The sequence below is a fragment of the Tremella mesenterica genome (genome assembly GCF_000271645.1).
Source record: "Tremella mesenterica DSM 1558 unplaced genomic scaffold TREMEscaffold_4, whole genome shotgun sequence".
NCBI lineage: Eukaryota > Fungi > Basidiomycota > Tremellomycetes > Tremellales > Tremellaceae > Tremella > Tremella mesenterica.
Window position 1 is genome coordinate 1,188,158 of NW_006711228.1, and position 19,435 is coordinate 1,207,592.

Below are 19,435 nucleotides of genomic sequence, written 5' to 3' on the forward strand. Positions count from 1 at the left end.
ATCACTGTGGCACTTTTGCCGCTCTCTGTGCCACCACTGCGCATTCGGCATGCTGCGTCATACTCTACTCTCTACTTGTGATTGTATGCCTCTACAGATTTTCATATCATCCTTACATCTACGTTCATACAAGTGTTCATCGACAACCTCTTTTACTCTATATCACAGTCCAACAACAGATTTCATGCACACTCACTTGCCAGACGAAGGATTACAGCGTTGCTGATCAAATTCGCGATCGTAACACTTCCAACCCTCTGTACCCAAACTCCAGCTCTATCCTTGACGTCCTCTGCAAAGTTATTGTCCGTGGCGATGTTCACACAGACGCATCCCGTTTTCAACACCGCAGTGTCCACCTTGTACTTTGCGGACGGAACGGCAGAGACGACCACGTCTGACAATCTGAGACAATCATTCGTTTCTACTGTTTTCGGTAAAGGGGTGACGCAGTAGTGGTCGGCGGCTGAGTGGCGGTGATAAATATGGATCGAATCAATGTCGATAGAAAATATTAAAGCGCCTTCGTTAGCCAGCATGGCGGCGAGCGGTCGTCCTACCGTTTCCGATCGGTTGATGACGCTGATGACTTTACCAGAAAGACGTTGTCCGGAAGGGCGAAGGTGGTCGTACATCGTTTTGAGACTTTGCAGGACTCTGACCACCGCCAATGGGGTACAAGGGAAGACAGAGTGAGAGGGAAAACCGATTCCCATCTCAGCGAGAGTGCCAGGGGTGGAGGTGTAAACTTTGGCAAGCGAGGAAGGCGAGATGGCTTCGATGTCGATCCGGGGGGAGATGAGTGCTCGAAGTTCGTTATCCTTCACATCAACCTCTGTCGTCATGTGATGAGCGAGGACTCGACTTACCTTATCAGGACCGAATAGAGGGAAGTAAATGATCAGACCATCCACCTCATAGTCATGGTTGACTTGCTCGATAGCACTTTTGACAATCTCAAAGTCATGCTCCAGAGTACGTATCTCGAATCCCACATTCACTTTCTCGCATGCTTTTCTGGTCTGGTTCGAGTAGATGGCACATCCTTCGTCGGTAGTAGCCAGAAGTCCTACGACCTTCAACGGACGATCCCAGTCGGCGGTGCGGGCTTTGATCCATTCGTTGATACCCTTTGTGATAGGAAGCATTTTAGGTTCGAGACATTCTACATGCGGTGTTTCCGGTGATTCTCTGGGGAGGTCCACGCCACATGGAGTGCAGAAAAGGGGGATGAGTGCGTCCTGGTTGGATGTCGGTAAAGAGAGACATTTGAAATCCTCGTCGATTGGAGTGGAGACGCAGCTGACATCGCAGGAAGATGGAGAGGTGGAATAGCTGCTTAGGGAGTCGGATGAAGTGGAGAAAGAGGTGAATGAAGTGTCAGTCAGATCACTCTGATGTGAGTCTTTACGAGCGAGGGTAAAGCTGGTCAAGAGAGAGGTGTCCAATCGTAACGACATGTCGACGTGGGGCATATTGAGAAGATCTTCGGGTCAGTCTTGAAACTTTGACCAATTATCGATTGTACTCACTGGTGTATGATAGGAGTGAACCACCAAGTCGAAATCGAAAAACAAAACGGGAAGAGATTGAGTAAAAACAGCGGAGCGAATTCGTCACTTGTGACTGAAGAGGTAGGTGGACAGGTGGCGGGAGTGATGTCGTAGTTCGGGTCTTGATAAAGAATGTGGGAGATCCCCAGGGCGGGAGGAAGACAAGGGACAATCGGTTTTGATGGGAAGTTCAACATGCTTCTGCGGTTTATATATATAACTGCTCGGTTCACAGCCATATAGTGTTCATGAGGATCTTTCATTCATTATGCGCCTCACAAACAGACTAGAGTCAAGACGGTCAGTACTTTGTTGATCATTTGAATGAGCGATCCGTGACGTTTTTCGAAAGATGATCATTATTTGCGCAATTAGTCGATATGAAGAGGAGAGACTTTCCGTACTCAGCGTAAGACAAACCTCGTGACTTGTGAAATTTGATCGACATATCGACATGAGGGTGTAGAGCGTGAGGAATGACATTGAAAGGGTGTACCATGTTGGGCGAAATTTAACGATATGATCGCGTACTTACGGGTCCGGCATGAAAGTGGATTTGACATGGCCGAAAGCGGTTAAAAAGAAAGCTTCCTCGTGTCATTTGTCATCAATATTCCCAGCGTTCTCAAGGCTATGAAGGGGGATAGGACCGCAAGTGGTATATGCGTGCTGCAGTGGGAAGGGTGGGTTGTGTAGAGTAGCCAGTATGGGCTGCAGGGTAGCAAGGGTCGAAGTATTTCAGTGAGACGGCATCAAATTTGAGCCGTCGATCGTTGAGGCCGTCGGCCGTCGGGCATCGGGCTTGCAGAAGAGAGAGAACGGAAGCATCCAACTTGAACCCTCAAATCGACAGCGACGACGACGATGAGAATGATGAAGGGATGCGTTTTGTCATCAGCTCTGTTCATGCTGATTATGTCATAAAAGTCAGCAGTAAGCGATTTAGAGCAAGTAGTACTTCAGCTGGAATAGCCTTCGAATTCACTCCACCCAACCTCGATCGGTGCCTTCCAACCAAAAACCCATTCAGCTTCAAGGTCAAAAACCACCCATACTCAATCCCTTTCGGTTCATGTTCACCTCATGCCGCCTGATCGACTACAGCAATCAGGCGATGCCTCTACTTCTAGAGACTATTCATCCTCTTCTCATAGACAACGAAAGCTCAATCGGACGCTACCTCAATTGAAGAGGAATGCAGCTTGCATACCATGTAGAAGACGTAGGATCAAATGTGATGCTGCCAAACCTCATTGTTCAAGTTGCCTGAGGAACTTTCGGTTTCTCTCAAGGACACAACCGGATAAAGAGAGGGATGAAGCTGGTGTTCAATGTTATTATGATGAAGGGGATGAAGAAGATTTCGGACCTAATGGGAAGCAGAGGGAAGGGGAGGGGGAAGGGGAAGATCCTAGAGAAGCTGTGAGACGATTGGAAGCTAGAGTTGGTGAGTTGTTCTTTCATTCAACAAACTCGTGGGACTTGCTCTTCTTTTTCATCTCCAATCATTTAACGTGAGGGGACTGATGATATAGCCCAACTACAAAATAGGTTAGCTTCCCTCACTTCTCCCAATGAAAACCAAGATATCCCCACGGGTCGACTGGACATGACTGAAGCTGTATACGCTCCTTTACCTGGTGATCCAGGATTGAACGTTCATCCTTGGTCATCTTTCTCTCTTCCGTTACAATATACACCAGATGTGAAACAAGATTATGCGTCAAAAGGAGATTTTGGGAATGGGCCAGTGAAGCAGAAGGCGACAGTCGGTCTTGTATCAACCCCACATACAAAGTCTTCCGTCCATGTTACCTCGATTGACGATGGGGAGGAGGAAGAAGAACAGTTTGATACGACTACAAGAGCGCCTGTCGATGCGGACGCAGATGCGGGTAGACTGGGTGGACCTTATCTTGATATACTTTGGCCAGGTTGGCCTCCACAATTGCCAACACCGACCATGGTGGATCATATGTGAGTTTACATTTCGTTTATTCTTTCATGGCGTGTCTCTTTGTTGCTATACAAGGAGCGAAAATATCTGATCATACAGGGTCAACACATTCTTTTCTGTCGTTCCCTCTACTCCTCGATTACTTCATAGACAACGATTTCAAGCCCGACTGACTCTTCCGCCTACCCACCCTGACTTCCCTCACCCAGCTCTTTTACACGCCATCTGCGCTGTAGCTGCAAGATATACTGCCGCTGTTAAAGTTTGCTCAGTAGCGGAGATGATCGAGAGGGTCAATAACGAAGGCATGTCGGCGTTGGCAAGGGGACCATCATCTCATGAGACGGTGCAGGAAATTGCTAGGGATCCATGTTTCGGTGAAAGACATTCAAAATTTGCATTTGCGGCTATGGCCAAAGATGCGCATAAGCAATCTGGAAGAAAAGTCATGGAGATTGTTCAAGCTCAGGTATGTTGATTCGGTTCAATCCTCCTGCAGGTTAATGGTGTTGATTGATAAAAGCGAAGAGAGATACTTATGAACAGACACTATTAAGTCTATACTGTCAACAGAATGCTAAATGGGTGGACGGATGGACATTGTTTAGTGTAGTTGGTCGTGCGACCGTCCCATTAGGTCTTCAACATGATCATATCGACGACTTTCAGGAATCAAGAATAATCACCGCTGTACTTCCTCCTCCAACGGAAGATTGGGATCGAGAAGAACGTAGAGTTCTCATGGCGATTGCTTTCGCTCATGATACTTTGGCTTCATGCTCTTCAGGTTGGCCTGCTCAAATCTGTCTCGACGAAGTGGTTAGTCCTCCTCACTCTTCCACATTGAAACTACTCAACCCGTAGACTACAAGATTACCCGCCGCAGCGAAAGATTTCGATCGAGGAGTAAGCATCACTTTCCGACAAAATATACTGTGCCATATTGATTGACAGTATGCTATTCCGGAAAATACTCAGACATATCGTTCTACCGACATCTTCAGCAAGTAAGTTTCCATACTTGATTTGGGATATCTGTCTGACATGCAGTCATCCAGTACAGGATAGTTTTGTCATGCACATGAAAGGCATGTTACTTTTGAACAAAGTCAGCACGTATATTCGTCGTGTCAAATTACTTTCGAATGAAGAGAGAGCCATGCAGAGACAATCCCCAGAGTTTAGATGGTACGAAAAAGCTATCAATGATTTTCAGTACGTGCTCTCTTCAACTTCATGCCCCCTCTGATCGTCTAACATCCATAACATCCTAATGTCTTCACCCTCTGTCGAATGATTTGGTGATAGGCCTGACAAACAGCACGACATTTCCTCATCAACTTCGGGACCCACTAAGACACAGAGAAGGTAAACGCGTAGACGTGGACTCGTTCGTAAGTCCTTCATCCACATAAGAAGATGATTGCATTATTAATGTGATACAGAGCGCACAGCTAGTCTGTAACATTGCGAGCATTCATCTACATGATCTATTCGCTAATATGGACGATCCGCAAGATGAATCAGCTGTAAAATTATTGATCGCAGCTCGGTCGTCACTTGGTCTTATTTATTTAATCACGAGTAGTAGTACGGAATTATCTTTTTTCTTGATTCCTATGACTACTTGTCAGTTGATCTTTTGTCTGATAGTTTGTGTCTGATAGCTGATTCTCAGTGTATGTTCTTTATCTTTCGTCTTTCGTCATCCTCGTCTTTCCATGACAACCCCTACGACCAGACGACCAGATGGTTGGAATTTTCACGTCACTTCTCAAGGAGCCTAGTTTCCAATCGAAAGCGGCATGAGATGTGATCCTGTCGGGTGAAAGGGGGAAGGTCGATCATGCGAGATTCACAACTGATATACAGGTTCATGTACATCGCCGCTAGATCTCTGATGCCATTTTATCAAAGAGCTTTGAAATTTGGTGATATGGGAGTGGCTACGATGTTGGCGGGTGAGATTGATGCTTTCAAGTGAGTAAACCTTCACCTCTCTATTCATCCTTCAATTCTTTTATTCTTTCCTTTCCCCACTCTTCTTTGTCTCGTTATTTGACTTCTAACAAAGTTTATCTCAAAGCTCGTGTCTCTCTTAAAATGTCGCCCCTCTCCCCATTCCTCTCATCTTACCCTCATCCTTTCCTTTGGACAGAGTCTACGCTAACTTGACACAATGCTGATTCCAGATCCGCTCTGATAGCTTTCGGTACTCGATTCGCATTGGGTGCACGTCACGTAGGAATGTTAGAACAAATGCTCATTCATCTTCATGCCGATTGTCAACTTCCTTATACACCAAGTTATACTTCATGGCCTTGGTTCCGTTCTAAAACAAATTCATCACCTTCAATGAGTTTACAATCCGTTCTTCTTTCAAGACTCTATCCAAATCCACATGTCACACAACAACAACAACAACAACAACCTCAAAATCAATCTCAGTATCAAAATCGAGATTCAAATCAAAATCAAAATCAAAACCTAAACCCCACACAAAATCCAAATCAAGATCCTAACCAACATTCATATCCCAATATAAATAATCCGATCCAACCAATCGATCAAGATGAAACGAGAGAAGAAAACTTGACAGAGGTATGTGGTGTACCTATGGCTCATCCAGATGGAATGTTAGTAAAGTTTGTACGTCAACATAGACTCACTTGGCAAGAAAGTAATGATCGTCGACGTGGATATCCAGGTAAAAGTCAAAATGGTAGTTCAAATGGAAGTGGTAGTGGAAGTGGGAATGGGAGTGTTGGACCTTCACCAAATTCAACCACGACACCATTACAACCTAAGATTTCACCCTCTTCTCTGACTACGAATACACATACACCAAGTTCCAATCCGAATCAATTTGTTACTCGTGGAAGAGAAAGAGAAGATATTGGCGTTGGTGTTGGAGTTGGTGTCGGTGTAGGAACGGATGATGGTAGTGGATTAGGAGATATTATGGCTTGGTTAAATTGGACACCTACGACAAATATAACTCAATATTCGAATGGTCATGGTGATATCAATCGATTACCTCCTCGATAAATCCACCACCTTCTTTTACCTCGTTTCCACCACCCTTTCTTTGGCCCCCCTCTCCAATCTTCGGAAACTCAACATCTTTAACGGTCCAATCAAAACGATCATGTTCCTCATCCTGTCCATCTTGTTCCTCACACAACCGTTTCACATCTGTATATAATTGTCAAACCACATACCTGTCAAGAATATATATGTCAATAATGATGTCATGTCCATAAATGAATCTTTCCACGAATACCTGTGCATTACGATCGCATTCCATATCGTCTTCAAGACTGTATATTCAAAACGAGATGCATGTTGACATTTCCCAAAACCATATCTTACATTATTCACACTAGTTCCAAGGGGTTATATACCAGCATCACAGCATCTATGGTATCAAAAAACAATCGAGAAGATCCCTTCACATGCGTGGTAATCCAACACGAAAAGAGAGGTGAGAAAAATCAAATACTAACTATATAGTACAAATAAGATCGAGCCTCAGCCTCACTCTCCCCTAACAGATATATATATATTAAAATCCTCGTCCTCAGCAACGTCCTTTACAATGGTGACTTTGACTTTGATTTGAACAGATTTGATCGAATCAAGCGGTATAAGTTTCCCCACCCCAATTGAGATTCTCCCCTTTCTGTTCTTCCTCCCTCTGACGTTTCTCTCCTCTATTCTCTTGATTCTCATGTTGATTCCGTTCATATCCTTCCCATTGAGGAGCGAGAGTACCGTTCATATGATCTCCACTCGGTCCCGCACCAGCTGAAGCAGGTGGCATTTGAACAGTCATGGGAACTTGATCTTCTCCATACATAGCTTGACCAGGAGCAGGTGGGGCGGTATGAGGATAAGAGTACATCATATTTGGGTTATAATCCATGTTGACACTCATAACTCTGTTGACTGACGCAGGACGAGAACGAGCAGGGAAAGGTTTAATCATTCGTCCAGGATAAGCGGCACGTTGTTGTTCTTGATGTTGATTGGCATAGACCGAAGGTGGAGGTGTTGGCATGGTCAACGTTACATTGGCGAGATCATTGGCGGGATCGTTGTTTGGGTGCATCGATTCGCGCCATTCGACCATACCTTGTTCGATAGATTGCCATTTACCTTTACCCAACATCCTGAAATGTCAGTAATGGACATAAAATGAAGGAATGATAAACTCACTTGTCTAATAAATCACGTCGAGTGTATTTGTAGTTTTCACAACGTTCAACAACCTTTCGTCGAACATCACGAATAGCGATACGTGTGTGATATTCCAACTCTGTCCAACGTTCTTCAGGACCTTCGTATTTCCTGTCACAACGAGCAGTGAAGGCGTCTAGCTGAGCGAGAACACGTCGACCACGCTGGAAGAATGCGCGAAGAGTTTCTGCTTTCTCGAGCGGAGTGCAAGTGGACGGGATCGAGCCGATAAGAGGTACAGAGTCAGAGTTGATGGTGAGATCATTGTTCAAGGTGTAGTAGAACAACGGATATTTGTGTGGGATCTCTCCGTACACCTGAAGTAAACCCCAAAGGGATAGATCAGGCTTTCGCGTGGTCTACACATGAGCTTTGTCTTGTTACGGGAAGAAAATCACTTACCTTGCGAGCAGGGACATAAGAAACTTGATGAGTATAAGAGTTTCTAACCCCTTTGGTACGCTTCATAGGTCTAAAGTCGTCTTCTTCTTCCGCATTGTCGCTTCCATATGCATCTTCGCCACCAGAATCATCATCAGACACTGGGCCACCATCGGGATCGGCATAAGATACGTTGCGATGAAGCGATGCGATGCGAGGAGATGCACGCACTTAGGATCAGCATGAGTCATTGACACCGATCGATAGGAGACTTACCCGCCCCATGCAGAGCCCTGTTCTTACTAGGAGTCGACGCCTTGCGATTTCGACTCGGAGACATTCCGTTAGCTTCGCGAGAGCGAACAAACTATGCGTCAGTATCACGGTTACCTCATGAAGTGATGCGACGCACGGGATTCTGACCTCCACCAAGACCGACGTCATCAAGTAGCTTTTTGTTGTTGATGATATTGACTTGACGCTCACGCTCATAGTCCGTCTCTCCGATGGTCGCCAGTTCTGGTTTCATACCTCGTTCATCCGACATGACATAATTGTCACCGGGATAACCTCTAGTGTAGTAGACGGCATCGGGCTGAGGGTGAGGGCCGAGATTAACTCCGTGATGCTGGAACTCGAAGCCGGGATAACCGTGTTGGTAAGGACGGTTTCGTCCGAGCGAGTCTGATACCTTGCGCAATTCGTGTTCGCCAGGACTAAGAGCGTCGTAGTGTGGCGTGAGGAGACGTCCATCAGGTCCAACTTCGCTGGCGCCGGAAGTGGAGCGAGACATGGAGCTGGAAAATCCAGGCATGTTGCCACTGAACAAAGCAGGGTTGACATGTCGATTGTCGTGGCTCACATGAAGACCGGGGATGAACTGTCCATTCGGCAACGACGCAGAAGGGGGACTGTCGTGGTTCAAATTACCGGTAGCAGAGTGTGGCGAGGCGGAATATCTCGATGACATATGTTCCGACGCTGAATTCATTGGGTGAGCTTGAGAGATAGTCCGCATCATGGGTTGAGAACGAGCATCGTAAATCGGAGCAGAACCAGGGAAGAGAGGAGCGGTATTGGGATAACCTCCCATGTACCCCTGGTTAGGAAGGGGAAGGGACAGACCAGGAGGTTGTTGATACTTGTAAGGTTGCGAGTGACCGCCACCTGGAAAAGCGGTCAGAGGATGTCCCTCATTGGGCGACGGAGCATGATAGGCCCCAGGAGGGAGATGAAGGGATGCTTGAGAAGCAGGACGGGGAATACGAGGAGATTCGTGAGGAGACGAGTGGATGCCGTGTTGGGATTGTGGACGGGGTCCGTCAAAGTTGCTCATGACAGAAGTCATCTTACCACTGGTGGACACAATGGTGGGATTGAAGGGAGGTGAATGGTGTCCAAAGACAACACAGAAGGCTCGTGGTGAGCAAGGACGAGTAATAGCTATGAAAGGATAAATGAGACTGTTGAAGATGACTGTAAAGGCCTGGGAGAAAAAAAAGGCAAGGGGTGTCGAGTGTCCGTTAAAAGGACTTGAGAGGGGTTGATATTCTACCTCGTCAGCTCTTAGTCATGAACTCCATCGCCCGGGCTCCTCCAGCTCCATCTGCGCAGCCTCCCCCTTCTGACACTAGCGTACATGTTGGAGGGTTTCACTCACGCGAGAGAAGGCCTCTGACAAAGCGCGTAAAGCGGCGCGAGAGCAGAGACGAAATAAAGGCTGTAGAGAAGAAAGGAGCGCGCCCACGACGGTATGGAAGACGGTGACGACGACGGATGCGGTGGGGTCAAGGGGTAACAGCACAGAGGAAGGTCGCTGGGTGCCACGCCAAAAAGTCGAAGTGAGCAGTGCCACAGTGAGAAGAGGATCGGTGGGATGGTCGGTAAGGACGCCGTCGAAGGGAGACCGGGTGGAAGATTGACCGGGAGCGGTGACACCGTGGGGAAAGAGAGAAGGCGAGTGGGGTCGTTTGGGAAGGATGTAAGATAAGGATGGTCCTTCCGTCAGCTCTGAGTTTTGGTTTGACATTGAAAGATTGGAGAGAGAGTTATGAGATATGGCGAGAAGGGACCCCTTTGAGAGGTATTTGTTGAAGGAGGACCTGGAAGGCTGTCGAAGATACGAGAGAGGGGTTTCATCTCGTCTCCCCAAAAGGCATGGGAGTAAGATTGAGCGGACAGGTGTGAGGGGAGAGGATGAAGGGCTCACCTTTGTGAATAATTTGGAGGTAGATCCAGTGTACAAAGTCGAGGCCTCGAAACCGTTCACGAGATGAGCTCAGACGAGATTGAGATGACAAGCGACTAAGAGTTGCAATGGGTCAAGTCAGACTTATGAGCTCTGGAAAAATGTCAACACCGGTCAGACGGTCCTTGTCGCTCAAGGAAGATGGTTCAACCAACGTTGTGTGCCGTCGCGGTTTGTCTGATAGATTATCTTTCCGTGTTGCTTCCCTTGCCGACGGTAGAGGATGCTTGTGGAGAGAGAGTATACGATCCACCCAAGCTGTCCTCTGAAAGGACGTTTGTTGTGTATACCGATCGCGTCGAGGGAGGGGAAAAATTTTCTTTGCCGTCCGTGCCCTTCTGATCAACGCGTCAGCCCTCGTCCACACCATCAATACACTCGTCCTCGCCATGTCAATTTCATCGTAGGGGATGTCAAGAAGACTGAAGAGTGCTCACCTGAGATGAATCGAAAGGAATGGACGATCTTCTGCGACGCCTTTGAAGGTGGTAGGTATAGTCCACGGTGCTGATCTCGGAATGCCTGGGTCCTTTAAAGGCCACCACAATGCTTATGATGGTGGCGCGTCCACGCGGGTTCAGGGAGGTGGGATAAGAGCGAACAAGATGTTGTGCTGGAAGAGTCTGGTATCACGAACTGGTGAGAGAGGACGACGGTGGGAGAAGCGAAATTGAGAAAGAAGAGTAGTTGTCGAGGAATGTGATGGATGATGAGCGATCAGGGTGGAGAGGGTGGAATGTATGACGACAAAAGCGGTGTCTGCGCCGGCGGCTACCCCCAAACTCGACTAGTTAACCGGTCGCTCGGCCTAGATGTTCAAGTTGAATGGCCAAGGCGGGCGTAGGTCGGTCTCAGAGGAGAAGTTTTTCTTTCTCTTTTTGCTTCGAAAATGATTGAATCCTTCTTTAGCCTCGTGACCGTTCCCCACAGTCCCCACGACGCGATCTTGACGTCGTTCATCCCACGCTCTTCGCCTCTCTCCTCCCCCCTCTATCTCTGTTCCCCATTTGATGACTCGATGATGCAGCTTTGTCCGGCCAGAGCGGCTCGGTAAATCGGTCTGAGGCTGCGAGGTCCCATCATTGCGACGCGTTCCAACTCTGCTCTCTCCTCCTATGCCTCTCCTCATATCCCCCATGTTATCTGACACCATGCGTCGCGTAGGAATGGCGTATTGACTATGCAACGGATTGATCGTCGTCGAGGAACACCTGGGCGGCCCTGTGTCTTTCGTTCTTGTCAGTCGTTGTCGAGCTGAGACAGGCGGACCGAGCCGCGAGCCGGGTGCATGTATAAAATGCCGCCAGCCACAATCATCCTGTGTCTGTTTGATGCCCTGCTTTTAGTGATCTAGTGATGCCATCAAAAAACGTTTATTCGACTGTGTCAGCTTTTGTAAGTGAGACGAAAGATGCATATTGAAACAACAGGAAAATAAACCTTGAAAAGTCCCACATCCGTCTGTCTCCCTCCTCCCACTCACAATAACCTCCGTCGAGTGATGTGGCAAGAATTTATGTTTGATGTCGGAAAACTCGTGAGTGACGGTGGTCGTTGGTTGCCGGAAGACCGAAGACGTCGATAATGGTTCGGAAAGACGGAATGGGGAAGATGATATATTGAATGGTGGAGTGAAGGGGGGGCATGCAGTGAAAGTGGTATATGAAGGAATGACTTGCGATGATGGTGGCGATTCGAATAATGGGGAGGGGAATGGGGTTGTGGCAAAAATGTTTCTAACGAATCCGAACCCAGCGCTTTCTTATTATATACACCTCTTCCTCCTCTTTCTTCGTATCTTCGCATAGTGTCCAATCTGCCCAAATCCTACTAGTTCCCCATACTCCAAGCCCTCTTCAATGCCATCGATAATTCCTTCAGGTGTGGACACGGATGTTGAGCGGGAGTGGTGAGGAGACGGTGATGTGGCAAAGGGTTGACGTCGAAAGAGCCGGATCGGGACATGGGTGATGAACCGGAAGGCGAAGGAGAAGTGGACAGTGAGATCCCGTGCATGGGAGGAGAAGCAGGTTGTTGTTGTTGTTGAGTTTGACGAGCGGGGATAGAAAGAGGCATGGTTGATTCGTTTGGGCGAGATTCCATCGATAAATCAAGATAGGTTTCAAAGATGTGGTGGTAGTTGTCGCTGAAAGGGAGATGAGTCGTATGAAGGATGTTTTGAGATGTACTTTGGAGGAAAAGTAAATAAGCAGGAGGTAAGTGTTGAAAAGTAGTTGAGGTTGTTTTACAATATGTCGTACGTCGGAGTGTGAGACGATGGGAAGACAACAGACCCACCCTTTGTTCTTTATACCCCAAGCATCCAAGCAGTTGTTAACCCTTTGGGGAAAGCTCGGGCGACGCACCAGAATCGGATCATCTCACGCCTTTGAAGAATGAATTTGTAGTTTTGTAAAGTCAGTCCGGGATGGACGGGGACGGGGAAGGGGATTAGCATGGGCATGAGAGAGCGTGGGAAGAGCGTGGAAGCGTGGAAGTCATGGGACAAACTTTTCTCGGTTGTTCCGAGTTGACCCTGAGTCTCTTGGGGCTGTTGTTCTGTAAAATTCGGGTGCATGGGGACGAAACGTTGCTTTTTCCTCTCTCATCCTTCCTCAACGCTCTACGAACCGGACGACTCACGGCGTACCTGTAGACATCTGCTTTGTCCCTGTTACCCGTATGCAGGTATTTGTAGGAGTGTTCGTTCAGCCAGTAACCATCTCTGTATTGCATTGCTCGAAGCCCTGATCCGACCGGGTCGCGCCAGATGGCGCCACACAACGTGACAGGAGGGGGTTTGGGGAAGTGATAGATTACGTAAGAAGTAAATGCTTGGCTGACCAAACCTTTCCCGCGGTTGGTCAATTTTCGACTCTCCTCCACTCCACTCCGATCTGGACACTCGTGGTTTCTCCTTTCCCTCTGAATCTCGCGACTTATTTGTATTCACAATGGCAATAGCAAATGGAAATGGTGCCGGGACGGTGCAGGTGGTTCTGGGATCTATGGAAAGGGCGGATGAATATCAAACTCTTCTCACGTCTCTCAAAGAGTCAGGGGGTCATGTGAGGGGTGAGATGGTTGACCGTGTGCTTGATAATGGTGAGTCAAACCTTTTCACTGTCAACCCTCCTTCAGACATAGCTATTTCCCAACATCAATCTACTGCCTGAAAAGAAGAACTACATGTAGATATCTGCTGACTCATCAGCGACTTCTTTACCCTCTCCGCCCCTGACTATCCACTTAGTCCTCCCTTTCCCCCTGCCTCCGTCTCTCTTACCCGTCATACCACCCTCCACTCAAGTCTTTATTCACCTACCTCATCCCGTACCTACAGAGAAAGAATTATCCACTCTCCATTCTTCACTTGCTAGCCGATCTTTCATTCCCCTTCTTCCTACCCCTTCAACCGATATCTTAGCTTACACGTCTCCTTCTACCCCCTCCCTACCTCAAATAACCTCCATTCCAGCTCCTCTCGCCAAACCGATCAGTCTCAAGAGGTCCTCAGACCGTACGAAGAAAGCTGCCATTTGGGCATTAGACTCACCTCTCCTGGCCGACGGCGGAAGATCTCTTCTCACTCCTGAAGATAAACAGAGACCTATATGTGTGTTCCCCGCGGCCGATGGAAAACCTTTGAAGAGAAGGAGAGCATGTAAAGATTGTACTTGTGGTTTGGCAGAGCTGGAAGCTGAAGAAGAGGCCAAAGCGTCAGCGGCTGTGCGTGAGGCTCAAAAGGCGTTTTTCTTGGAAGGGGATGATGATATTCCCGACAGTATAAAAGTCGCTACTGAAGGAATGGAAGGGATTTGGCCACAGGAGAAAAGGGCGGAAGCGAAGAAGACTAGTAGTTGTGGAAGCTGTTATCTAGGAGATGCGTTCAGATGCTCTAGTTGTCCTTATCTGGGTAAGTTCGGTCGTTATTTTCCTTGATCTCAAAAGTAAAAGCCATCTCAAAATTTGGGAGCGGGCTAACTTTGACAGGCTTGCCGCCATTTAAACCAGGCGAAAAGGTTCAACTCTCCATTGCGGATGATATCTGAACCACCTAGGTCTGGGGAAGATTCCCTGTTGCACTTCGAACAATACATTTCCGAGGGGTCGTCATGTTTGTAGCACCTGTATCTCTCCTCACAAGTGCAGCTCATTCACAGCTACGCTCTAGAAAGATCATCCATGCATATTGTATGAGAATCATGTTTTCGTAGCAATGTTAGACATCGTTCAATTCAATCGATGGTCCATGTGTCGTCTCTAGTCTGGCACTGATGATACCCGATACTGAATGTCAATCTCATTTCATTGTACAAGTGTACGTGACTTACCTCGTTTTCCCTTTGAAGCTGTCAGATTGTCCGTCTGAGCGTTCTTGATAGACGCCTCACGAACAGTCTGTATCATAGCTTTGACATTATTTTCCACAGCAGGGAGATCAAAGTCCATTCTCGCCACGGCTATACATCAGCGATGTCCTCAATAAGCTTCCTTGTCACGATCACCTCCTCCCTAAGTTTGGTTCTCTCCATATGTCTTTGATTGCGAGTATGAGGTATCAATGATGGACTCACGAGCTCTGACCACTCCCAATTTATCCGCCTTCCAATCCATCGCTCCACCAGCTTCTCTGATTCTCTCCCCAAGCTCCTCCCCTTCTCCCACTCCACCACGTTTAGCAACAGGCATGAGACCTCTCGGACCTAAATACCTGGCCAGCGCCTTCGAGACTTCTGGTAACATCCCCGGTGTACTGAGACATTTGGTAGGTGTGATAGTTCCGTTCAGTATCAAAGGGAAGAGATCTGCACCCCCTACGTATTGAGCTCCTGCGGCTCGAGCTACGGTAGCGGAAGGAGAGTCGGGATCGGCAAATACGACGATGACTTCTGGGGCTTTACGTGCGTCGGTAGGTAGGGATACCCTACCACGGAGGAGGAGGGATGATTTAGATATACGAGTGTTGATGGTAACGGAGTAGGCAGCTGATGGGTTGGATATTTCCATAGCCTAGTTGAGGTTAACTCTCATGTTATACATATGTGAGAAGAGGGGTAATGGGATAGTGAAGACTTACTCTGAGTATGCGGGCAGCATCAGAAGTCGACATAGCATCGGGATTGACGACCGCCTTCTTCTTCTTGGAAGACGTCGTACGACCTGGGGCTGGACGTGATGTGGTGGTGGATATTCCTCGTGAGGTGCTTGCTGTCTGCTTGGCTGGAATGAGTGAAGCAGCCGGACGGGCCTACGCCATTAGCTCGCAGGTATGTCATCATCTCGAGCTTACCATCCTCCCAGCTGTCTGAGCAACATTTGTCGCCCCTTTGGCGAGTTGTGGTATCATGGTCTGATTTGCTGTGTTATCGTTCCTTTTCTTCGATTTGGACTGCTTGGGAGGTTTGGCAGGTTTAGACTCCGCTTTCTGAGCTTGAACTTGCTGTGGTTGTTGCTGCTGTTGTTGAGGTTGCTTTTGAGGTTGTTGTTTCTGAGCAGGTTCTACTGGTACGGGTGTCACCTTGTTCTTCTGTCTTTCCGCTTTAGCGTGATTATGTTCTTCTTGCCAACGTTTATTAAACCTCTCAAACCGTCTTTCAAGGTGATCGAACAATTTCTTCTGTTCGGCAAAATAAACCTCCAACTCGTTCTTCTTCTCTTTCTTCTTATGTCTATCCCTCTTGCTCTTTCTTTCCGAACGAATTGGTTGTTCCTGCGGTGATTCAGTCGAGATAGGTTCAGTAGTGATAGATGGTTCGGTGACCCAACCTTCATCATCGGACATGGCGAAATTCCGGCAAAGAATCTTTGCTTATGTAATCTTAAATTTGAACCTGATAAGTCGGCAACGTCGTCACGATGAAATCTTTGTGGGGAAGAGCTTTTGACTGCATTCCACCTCGACTTTCCTTCACTTCTTCTCCTTGTCCAACACTTGTGAAAGAGGTGTTTCAAGTCATCTTAGACGTGTTGACACAGTGAAGAGTGAGACCCTTTGTTCTGACATATCCTTTCTATCCAAAAACCCCATTCACTCTTTGAACGCTTTGACGGTCTTTGCTTTGATAAACGTGTGAGTTTTATTCTCCCACGTCACTTTACCATAGTTTTCTCTCTTGAGTGTGACGCTGATCCTTTCTCTTTCTCATCCGTTATCTCTTTTCCTTTTCTTCTTCATATCTCACAATCGACGTCATCGTGTATGTTCAACGCCCCACTTTCACACACCTTTCTCAACGGTTTTGACGACCTCGCTCAACTACGTAAACCTTTTCCACTCGGTTGGTTTCCTCCATCTCGTACCGCTACACCTACCTCAAGTATACCTCAATCCCTTGTCGATTCTGTTCAACGAATAGTCATACCTGAAGTCAAAATGGCTGGAGCGTCAGCTTTGATAGGAGCACCAGCTTCTCAACTCGCCTGGCTATCTTCTCTTAGCACAGGGTTCAACGACTTTTCCCCCGAACAAAAGTTCCTCCGCAAGGTGAGTCGTCTTCTTCACATGATCCCAACTTGTAGTGACTATTCGCGAGGCGAAGGCTGATGAGATAGAGCTCTATCATCGCTACTATCGGACCAAAGACTAACAATGTTGACATGCTCGTAGCTCTTCAAAATGCAGGGATGAACATTGGTCAGTTGTTCCATTCTCCTTGACTAAGGATGACGAGCTGATAAGACAGTCAGAATGAACTTCTCCCATGGGTCTTACGAATACCACCAATCGGTCGTTGATAACGCACGTGCGGCAGCGGCTTTGGTGACCAATGGTCGTCCGTTGGCAATCGCTCTGGACACCAAAGGTCCTGAAATCAGGACGGGTCTGATGAAGGATGATACAGATGTGAGTGCATGTTTACGTCTCCTGCATTGTCGATTACAATTGATCTTGAGGTACCCATCCCCGCAGGACACGAATTCTGGGTGACAACCGATAAACAATATGCCGAGGCCTGTACCGCTGAATATCTATTCATGGACTACGTGAGTATTCCTCAGATGTGTTTCTTGCAATGGAACTTATCTCAGGCCAACCTCGTTAAGGTTACCTCCCCTGGAAAGCTCATATATGTAGACGATGGTGAGTCACTTCCTCTATGATCGATCTCATTAACCCTCAGGTATCCTCTCTCTGCAGGTCCTCTCCATCGATGGTGTCAATGTCCGTGTCCGGGCTGTCAACGCCGGTGTTCTCTCCTCCCGAAAGGGTGTCAACCTTCCCAAGACTGCTGTCGACCTCCCCGCTCTTTCCGAAAAAGACAAAGCAGATCTTGCCTTTGGTGTTAAGAACGGCGTTGACATGATCTTTGCTTCGTTCATCAGATCTCCTGACGATGTACGTGAGATCCGCAAGGTTCTCGGTGCGGAAGGAGCAGCGATTAAGATCATTGTCAAGATCGAAAACGAACAAGGTGTCGTCAACTTTGATGAGATTCTCAAGGAGACCGATGGTGTCATGGTTGCTCGTGGTGATCTCGGTATTGAAATTCCTGCCAGTCAAGTCTTCCTGGCTCAGAAGATGATGATTGCCAAGTGTAACGTCGCTGGTAAACCCGTCATCTGTGCCACTCAGATGCTGGAATCGATGACTGTGAGTCCGGTTTCACGTCAGTCGGATGAGCTGACCTCGAAAGTACAACCCCCGTCCCACTCGTGCCGAAGTGTCCGATGTGGCCAATGCCATCCTCGACGGTGCCGACTGTGTCATGCTGTCTGGTGAAACCGCCAAAGGCAAATATCCTTTGGAGGCTGGTAAGTGGTCTGATATAGTCTTACCTATTGTCCTGATAACCAGTCCGCATGATGGCCGAAACCGCCTTTTTGGCTGAATCCGCGATCGCTTACCCCCCTCTCTTCGACCAGTTACGTCAACTTACCCCCCGACCCACCAGCACCCCTGAGACCCTTGCTCTTTCCGCCGTTGCCGCAGCCATGGAGCAGAATGCAGGTGCCATCATCGTCCTGTCCACGTCGGGCGAGTCGGCTCGTCTGATCTCCAAGTACCGCCCACAGTGTCCCATCATCTGTGTTACCCGTAATGCCCAGACGTCTCGTCAGCTCCATCTGTCTCGTGGCGTTTACCCTATTTGGTACCCCGAGCCTCGTGGTGTTCCCCAAGGCCAATGGCAGTTGGATGTGGATAACCGTATCCGGTCAGTTTCCCTTGACAGATAATAGACCAAGCTGATAGACTAGGTTCGGACTTCGCTGTGCCCTGCAGCTAGGTATTGTTGAGCCTGAAGCAACCGTCATGGCTGTTCAAGGTTGGCGTGGTGGACTCGGTCACACGAACACCCTTCGTATCATCTCGTGAGTGTTTTGTCCTATCCTACGAACCATACTGATTTCCAGCGTTCCTTCCGACCCTGCTGATCTCGACTTGCATGTCATTGACCGCTCGGCGGAGTGAGTGCCCACAAGGTATATCTCTCATCAGAATCTATTAGACTCTCAAGCATGCAATCATGATCGGATGATATTCCAAAGAGGCATGAGTTGACTCTCTTGCGTTCCTCACCTTCAGTAAGCTCTGTTGGTAGTCTTGTATCCTCGACTACTTTAGGTTACACGTCGTTTCCTCAGCGGCCAGTGGTAAGTACTCGCATTGGACTTGTAGCAAAACTTTTGAATGTGCCACATGCCACAAAGCATTGAGGCGATGACATCATTCTCGCCACCCCCAATGCATCAACCGGCGGTGCTTTGTTTCAACTCCGTCAACCCCTCATACAAGACAGAAACAAGGCGTGTTTATTGTCACAGGACTCTCTCAGAAGACTTGACTACTTTTTAGTTTTTCATCACCAATCATCTACTTCTAAGATGAACAGCATCGCTCAGAAAGCCGCCACGGTAAGTTCATCAGCCTGCAGTGCGGTCACGTTTGGCATTCTCATATGCTACACCCGTACATGAGCACGGCGTTGTGTGAAACATGAAACTGACCCTTCAGAAAATGCTCAAGAGTAAAGCAGAGCAGTATCAGCCGGTGGATCCATACTATGAAGAAGTCGACGATGGTCGTGGAGGGAAGAAGAAAGTCAAGGTCAGTCG

At 47.8% G+C, this 19,435-nt stretch overlaps 7 protein-coding genes across 7 annotated transcripts; 3 read left to right on the forward strand and 4 right to left on the reverse strand.

Moving 5' to 3' along the window:
- Positions 1 to 182: 182 nt before the first annotated feature.
- Positions 183 to 1,148, reverse strand: TREMEDRAFT_30073 (uncharacterized protein; the record flags this gene model as incomplete). The annotated part of the gene is made up of 2 exons (XM_007003826.1): positions 183 to 821; positions 870 to 1,148. 2 exons carry the CDS (start codon positions 1,146 to 1,148, stop codon positions 183 to 185), a joined length of 918 nt encoding a protein of 305 aa, XP_007003888.1.
- Positions 1,149 to 2,636: 1,488 nt separating this feature from the next.
- Positions 2,637 to 6,558, forward strand: TREMEDRAFT_61838 (uncharacterized protein; the record flags this gene model as incomplete). The annotated part of the gene is made up of 11 exons (XM_007004135.1): positions 2,637 to 3,000; positions 3,089 to 3,530; positions 3,610 to 3,979; positions 4,057 to 4,329; positions 4,375 to 4,416; positions 4,465 to 4,517; positions 4,561 to 4,725; positions 4,832 to 4,904; positions 4,956 to 5,139; positions 5,364 to 5,490; positions 5,703 to 6,558. The coding sequence occupies 11 exons, from the start codon at positions 2,637 to 2,639 to the stop codon at positions 6,556 to 6,558; spliced, it is 2,949 nt and encodes a 982-aa protein (XP_007004197.1).
- A 589-nt stretch (positions 6,559 to 7,147) lies between these two features.
- TREMEDRAFT_29918 (uncharacterized protein) lies at positions 7,148 to 9,478 on the reverse strand (the record flags this gene model as incomplete). Its single annotated transcript, XM_007003811.1, has 5 exons — positions 7,148 to 7,682; positions 7,729 to 8,108; positions 8,152 to 8,360; positions 8,407 to 8,497; positions 8,543 to 9,478. 5 exons carry the CDS (start codon positions 9,476 to 9,478, stop codon positions 7,148 to 7,150), a joined length of 2,151 nt encoding a protein of 716 aa, XP_007003873.1.
- Positions 9,479 to 11,775: 2,297 nt separating this feature from the next.
- Positions 11,776 to 12,644, reverse strand: TREMEDRAFT_56803 (uncharacterized protein). The gene has a single exon (XM_007003967.1). The coding sequence runs from the start codon at positions 12,452 to 12,454 to the stop codon at positions 12,209 to 12,211; it is 246 nt and encodes an 81-aa protein (XP_007004029.1). The 5' UTR covers positions 12,455 to 12,644; the 3' UTR covers positions 11,776 to 12,208.
- A 633-nt stretch (positions 12,645 to 13,277) lies between these two features.
- TREMEDRAFT_38743 (uncharacterized protein) lies at positions 13,278 to 14,582 on the forward strand. Its single transcript, XM_007003890.1, has 3 exons — positions 13,278 to 13,483; positions 13,593 to 14,294; positions 14,372 to 14,582. The coding sequence occupies exons 1-3, from the start codon at positions 13,333 to 13,335 to the stop codon at positions 14,428 to 14,430; spliced, it is 912 nt and encodes a 303-aa protein (XP_007003952.1). The 5' UTR covers positions 13,278 to 13,332; the 3' UTR covers positions 14,431 to 14,582.
- Positions 14,583 to 14,686: 104 nt separating this feature from the next.
- On the reverse strand, positions 14,687 to 15,569 carry TREMEDRAFT_29470 (uncharacterized protein; the record flags this gene model as incomplete). Its single annotated transcript, XM_007003767.1, has 3 exons — positions 14,687 to 14,841; positions 14,956 to 15,391; positions 15,459 to 15,569. Coding segments are annotated over 3 exons (702 nt in total), but the record flags the coding sequence as incomplete, so codon positions are not given.
- Positions 15,570 to 16,256: 687 nt separating this feature from the next.
- TREMEDRAFT_38747 (uncharacterized protein) lies at positions 16,257 to 18,863 on the forward strand. Its single transcript, XM_007003891.1, has 11 exons — positions 16,257 to 16,451; positions 16,700 to 16,865; positions 16,934 to 17,015; positions 17,065 to 17,225; positions 17,276 to 17,365; positions 17,411 to 17,462; positions 17,503 to 17,972; positions 18,016 to 18,133; positions 18,177 to 18,534; positions 18,578 to 18,691; positions 18,734 to 18,863. Exons 2-11 carry the CDS (start codon positions 16,755 to 16,757, stop codon positions 18,789 to 18,791), a joined length of 1,614 nt encoding a protein of 537 aa, XP_007003953.1. The 5' UTR covers positions 16,257 to 16,451; positions 16,700 to 16,754; the 3' UTR covers positions 18,792 to 18,863.
- The last annotated feature ends 572 nt before the right edge of the window (positions 18,864 to 19,435 follow it).

Excerpts from the sequence above, each read along its gene's own strand:
- TREMEDRAFT_56803 (XM_007003967.1), bottom strand. The coding sequence starts at position 12,454 with ATGCCTCTTTCTATCCCCGCTCGTCAAACTCAACAACAACAACAACCT.
- TREMEDRAFT_38747 (XM_007003891.1), top strand. The coding sequence starts at position 16,755 with ATGGCTGGAGCGTCAGCTTTGATAGGAGCACCAGCTTCTCAACTCGCC. Across the intron at positions 16,866-16,933 it reads AACAAAAGTTCCTCCGCAAG|AGCTCTATCATCGCTACTAT; the intron begins GTGAGTCGTCTT and ends CTGATGAGATAG. Across the intron at positions 17,973-18,015 it reads AGATGCTGGAATCGATGACT|TACAACCCCCGTCCCACTCG; the intron begins GTGAGTCCGGTT and ends TGACCTCGAAAG.
- TREMEDRAFT_38743 (XM_007003890.1), top strand. The coding sequence starts at position 13,333 with ATGGCAATAGCAAATGGAAATGGTGCCGGGACGGTGCAGGTGGTTCTG. Across the intron at positions 13,484-13,592 it reads TGACCGTGTGCTTGATAATG|CGACTTCTTTACCCTCTCCG; the intron begins GTGAGTCAAACC and ends CTGACTCATCAG. Across the intron at positions 14,295-14,371 it reads CTCTAGTTGTCCTTATCTGG|GCTTGCCGCCATTTAAACCA; the intron begins GTAAGTTCGGTC and ends TAACTTTGACAG.